General features: G+C 35.3%; 1 protein-coding gene across 2 annotated transcripts in view; it reads right to left on the reverse strand.

Moving 5' to 3' along the window:
- trpc3 (transient receptor potential cation channel, subfamily C, member 3) overlaps positions 1-243 on the reverse strand; it is a 107,241-nt gene extending 106,998 nt beyond the window's left edge. For both annotated transcript variants that reach the window (XM_051658547.1, XM_051658545.1), the window contains exon 1: positions 24-243. In XM_051658547.1, the coding sequence (XP_051514507.1) occupies positions 24-184 (161 nt within the window). In that variant the 5' untranslated portion in view covers positions 185-243. The remainder of the gene's footprint in view (positions 1-23) is intronic.
- Between the last annotated feature and the right edge of the window lie 5,923 nt (positions 244-6,166).

A 6,166-nucleotide genomic window follows, 5' to 3' on the forward strand; every position in this document is an offset into this window, starting at 1 on the left:
TTAATGTTTATATGAACACTCACATGTTGTAGCTGTAATATCCCGATGAATCTGTCACTGTTTTGACGGATTTCATGTGATGTGCGTCCACGCCGCCGTTCTCCTCTTTCCAGCACTGCTCATCCTCATCCTCCGAGAACGAGACGCTTTTGCGATGTTTAGAGGCTCTTCCTTTAGTGGACATACAGACAGCGGCTGTGAGAGCTGCTCCAGGACTCCGGTGCTGCTTAACCGCTCACTCCAGCATCAGCACCAGTATCACTGTGTGTGAACAAACGGAGAGAGAGAGAGAGAGAGAGAGAGAGAGAGAGAGAGAGAGAGAGAGAGAGAGAGAGCAGCCCTGCCCACATCCAACACCAGCTAACTTAATCAGTCTGCAGCCCTCATAATTGACCAAACAAAAAGAGGCCGCAGGATGTCATGGTATCATGTCAGTGAGTGTGTGTGTGTGTGTGTGTGTGTGTGTGTGTGTGTGTGTGTGTGTGTGTGTGTGTGTGTGTTTACTGTGGATTAATCTGACAAAATCTTCTTTTTGTGGAAATCCTCCAACATAAAAATGTTATACAGTAAACAAAGTTTATTATTATTTTACTCTTTGAGGCACAGATAAAAAAAATAAAAAAAGTAAAATAATTTTTTATTTTTTATTTATTTAAAATCAAGAATAGAATCATTAATCTTTTCTTTTCAAAATGATATATTTTATGGGAGTTCCTCATCTGTCTACAGGAAATAATAATAATAATAATAATAATAATAATAATAATAATAATAATAATAATACAATTAAAATTAAAAATTAAATGCAATTGTTCCAGAGGTTCTTGGTGAATAACCACTTTCATTAGCCATTCTGAAGTTTATGTCATTAATAATAATAATACAAATAAAAAACACATACATACTGTAAAGAATTATAGAATTATAGGTAAGGGTCAGATGTGATTTGGTTATATCACACCTTGAGGTGTAGGGTTATAGTTTTGGTTTGGGTTAATTAGCTTTATGGAAAGTGAAGTGGTAACACAGCATTAATGTTCCCTTTGTTAGAGGTTTTAAAGGGGTTCATTAATAGGTAATTTACAAATGCATTATAAATCACTGATATACAACTATAACAACATGAATAAGTGCAACTCATGCAATACTTGCCAAATAATGAGACATTTTACCTTCTAAGTTATAAATGCTTAATAACACTTATTCAACATTAGTAACATATGAAAATGTACTTTAATGTTAAGTGAACACATATGAAGCATTTACTAAGGGGCTGCCAACATTAGAAACCTATGTACTGTACATAAAGTTCAGTATGGTTTAATGGTCATCGGGCTTTATTATATGATTGTGTTGTGAATGAGCATGACGAGCTGAAAAGTGTTTTTGCAGAGGACTTTGGGTAACTAGGCCTATGACTAATTTTCTTTTCTTTTTTTATTCTAAAATATGCTAGAAGTTTTCTTTTTTGTGTAGGGTTAGGATTTTTGGTTATCATAAGCTTTTTGTAAAATCAGTACATGGTGTGTTCTCATTTTGTTTGCTAGGTAAACAAGTGCGTGTGTGAGTGTGTGTCTGTATGTGTGAAAACACAAAATGCTCTTATTAACTGAATCATTACATACCAGACATCTCAGCCCTATAATCAAAATACAGATCTTCCCTTGAAGATATTCATACACACACAAGCTTGCCTTGCTCGGTCTTCCCATTTACATATTTTACATTCACAACCCTTACTCTAAACCACTTTTGCTAATTTTTACATACATTCTAACATTGTAATGGTATTATTAATACTTTATGAACCCTATTCTTTTTTGAGGATGTCCCCATAAGATTTGCATTCCATAATTAGGAAGGTTGTGGTGCAAGAAATACTTAACACAAACAGATGTCTATTTAGCGAGAAGTCTTCTGAGATAAATGGAGAAACACATGCAGATAGTGATTACAGAAGAGAAAGCCAGAGGACATCTTGATCAATAACTGTGTTGACAGACAAATTGGCTTTGTAATTTGACAAACCTCACCATTTAGTAAATTGGGTTAACACAGGGGCAAAGTTCAAAACAATCAATAACTGTTTTATGATGCTATAGTCAAATAAGGTGGGTTGTTTTCTGTGTCTTTAATCTCAAATAAGAACTCTCTCCGTGCATATAATCATCAGATTTGCCCTCCAAAACAAATTAGATTTGGGAATGATAGATAATCATGATTATACTGAACAGTTAAAAGAGTGGGTAAAGCTAGTCAGTAGTGCAAACTCAGCTTGTGAAATATTATCATCTGTCATTTCCATAATGACAGTTTCTTTCTTCTCACATAATAAAATACATATTTATTTATATTTTCAAATTCATATTTCATGTCAATTTATTTCTTTGCTAAGTAAACATAATAATCATGATAATGCCTAGTCAACTTTTTTATTACAAAAGAAACCCCTTCAGAATGATACAAGACCCCCCTCTTTACGAGTCCTGATCACCCATTATTTTGCAATAATAATGGCTGACTGTATATTGTCTGCTTTTAAAAATATTAGAGCAAATTTGGGGACTTAAAATTGTTCTGTAGATTTATTCAGATGGGATGCAGATACATTTTATTTTTTATTTTTTATTTTTTATCACAAGCTGATCTGGAGCTTTAAAATATCATGCCACACTTACTGCCCTTTTCACACTTATTTGGATCAATGAGGATCATATCTATATATATAATGAGTGGCCTACCTAGAAATCATTTTAAGGCATCACAGGTTTGCTCCTGTCGTAAGGGATGTTATAAAAGGTAGGCAGAATCACATGCCTCCTTAACCGAGAAGGCAATCCCAAAATGCATTTCAACAAGCTCAGTGGAAAAGAGAGAGAGAGACAGAGAGAGAAAAAAAAACAAAAAACAACCAAGATCGAATTAAGAAATATGTTGATTATAAATATAAAATATAATATTATTTTACATATATAAATGTATCCAAATGTACTCAGTGATAGATGCTGTCTAGGTAGGCATTAGACAGCGAGGCAGCTCAGTTCTTTGTTCTCTTTATGTTTTTCTCCATGATGACCGTTGGCTCTAGAGGATGGTTTTTGATTTTCATGATTAAACCGTCCTTCTTTGTTTTTGCTCTAAGAATAGAAAGCCCAGTTAATGTCCTGCTGTATGATCTGCCACTTGTATTGAGAAGTCAGATGAACTTAAACTGAACTGAGTAGATCTGTAGAAGGAGCTCTGTCAATATATAACGCTGTGTGTGGCCTCTCTGTGTCGAATGAAAAGCAAAATGATTCCAAGTGACATGGACCTCTAGAGACACCAGACCAGCAGGCTATTTTTGTGAGAGATTTAGTCGATAAAAAAAAAAGACTAAATGTTAAAGTCTCAAAAAGTAAAGGTCAATTGAGAGCTGAGTGTATAGAAACCAAACAAATTAAATGTTTGCTTCAGAGCAGGGCCGGCCAGTGGCGTAGGTGACATAGGCGGTTGCCAAGGGCTCAAAATGATATGGGGGGTGTTTACCCTCTCATGAGAACTGTATGCCCCTCTACCCCATGTGTTGTGCGAAAAATGCCACTAATATCCATTCAGTATTGATAAATTGTTTCATAAAGTGACCATAGGTCTTTTTTTCCTCTTTTTCGGACCTGAAAAGAATAGTTCAGCCGGAATTCCAGAAATTGAGTTTGTCTTCATACTGATGTGCTCTCAACAGTTAGGACTATCATACATTTTGCAGGCCCTATATCAAAGGGCAAGGAAATGCTCACCATAAACTTGCACCATCTATCTCCTGAAAAGTTCAGAGCATGTGAGCGGAGCAGTGATAATTCCACATGAGTGGAACATTGTTCTCAAAATGCTGGATTATTTGCTGAAGCATCAATTGGCAATTGACAAATCTCGAATGATCATTGCTCTTGAAGGACTAGGCTGTTTTGGAGGCTCCCTATATACTATGACATGATTGCCTCACCTGTTTTACATCTCCTGTTTCCCATTGCCTTGTTATTTCAACTCGTCAAATTGTTATTAGTCTTATATAGCCCCTGTCTCAACTTTTTTGGAGCGTGTTGCAATCATCTGATTTTAAATTACTTTACACTTACAAAAAACAATGAAATTCACAAGGTAAAACATAGTATAATGTTTAGTTGTAGCACTTTAAATATAGAAAAGGGTGAATATAATTTACAAATGACTCCTTTTTGTTTTTATTAGCATTTTTCATACTGTCACAACTTTTTCAGAATTGGGGTTGTATGATCTTGTAGATCAGTGTGTCCTAATTTGCAGGCAGAGCATTCTGCTTTCATGCCTCTAATGTACAACTGAGCATTTGATTGGTAAAGATTTACGCTCTCGCATAAAGAATTTCATAGCAGAATTATCTCAATTGACCACCCGTTGCTTTCAATTTCTGCTTCGGAATAAAGTGCACATAACTGCTGGTCAGTTTCCCAAATCCAAATCCAGACCTTAACGATAAGTGAAACGTAAAAAAAATTACTCTAGATTAGTGTTTGCAGTTAACATCTTCGACATCGCTTGCTGCATTCATGTGCAGAGAAAAAATCTATAAATGACTGTACATTAGAAGAAAAAAAAAACTTTTCTTAAAGGTGCAATATGTAACAATTTTCATGTAATATTTGCCTTTTTTGCCAATGTGTGAACAGCTTGTAACGCAACTTAAATAATGAGCCATTCCCAGACTTCCTAGGTTGCCTTTTAAAGCCTGTTGACTGGTTTTCATGTGAAAGGAGCGGGTAGCTTTTGCCGGGAAAATCCAAAGGATGTGGCGTTTATGCGCGCTCCCGAGAGCCTTGCCTCAGACAGAAATAGCTTCTCTTCCGCTATTCAACAGCGACAACAAACTGCAACACTAGGTAACGTTATCTTAGAGATGGAATCCAGCAAACGTCCGGCTCCCAGCACAACACTGACTCCTACACAAACTCAGAGTAAGCCAAAAAACAACAACAACAAAAAAAAACAACACATTTATCTACTGAATCCTGTCTGGCTAAGCGGGAACATGATCGTGGTCGAGCGAAAACTAGAGTGAACATCGGCAGGACATTTAATTCCTGGAGGGAACTTTGTATGATTTTGGGGATCAAAACCAACCCTGAATTGGCATTCTTCTTATTGGACAGGTAAGCTTACATAACTGCAAAGCATGTGAAATATAGTGTCATAAGGATTGATCTGTGTAATTTTAGCTAACTTGATCTTGCCTGCTAACGCTGACGAATTGCAAGCTACCTTGCTTCGTAACTTTCAAATAAATTCAATGATCTTCTCTTTACACTAAATGTCAGGTATACAGGTTACATTTAAGCAAATACGCTGGTTTCTAATTCGTAGTACAACATATGACATACAAAACATACAACAGTGCAATAGTAAACTGTCTGGTGTAGTTCGGTAGTATGTAGCTGTACAGTATGTGTGTATCAGTATGCTATGTTAGCTGATAAGTAGTTTTAGTTTATTCTCAAAGTTTGTAGTAAAACAATCATAACTGTGTAATTTTAATTATGCTACCTCATCTGTCAGCATGATGGCGGTGGATCACGTTCAGTCTCTTTGTACGTTACATCATTGTTTTGGCCGATGCTCGCTCGCGTCCCTATGGAGTGTGTGCACGAGCACGAGCAACAGGTAGCTGACTGCAGTTCACTTAACGGCCACAGGTGTCATTAATAACAAGGGTTTCTGAATCTTACATACTGCACCTTTAAACGAAGGCAGTGTAATTTGTGAATTAAATAAATTTTATTTGTTTTAGGATCATTAAACATGATTTAATCTAATATACATATATATATATATATATATATATATATATATATATATATATATATATATATATATATATTGGACAAAATCTCACTTTATGCAGGACAAATATTTTTTATTTGTTAAATCCATGGTTAAACCTTGCTGTACATATAAAGAGTGCATGCACAAGACATGATCGTTTGATGCATATAAAGTCCAGATTCACTTTATAATACTTAAAAAATATCAAGGAAAAACAAAGGTGGCACTTGGTATCTACTAATATAATAATTATTATATAAATAACCACAGTCCTTTAGATTGCATATGATTCATACATATAAAATTGTAAGGAATATTAATAAAGCAACAC

The sequence above is a fragment of the Myxocyprinus asiaticus genome, chromosome 27, assembly GCF_019703515.2.
Source record: "Myxocyprinus asiaticus isolate MX2 ecotype Aquarium Trade chromosome 27, UBuf_Myxa_2, whole genome shotgun sequence".
Classification (NCBI taxonomy): domain Eukaryota; kingdom Metazoa; phylum Chordata; class Actinopteri; order Cypriniformes; family Catostomidae; genus Myxocyprinus; species Myxocyprinus asiaticus.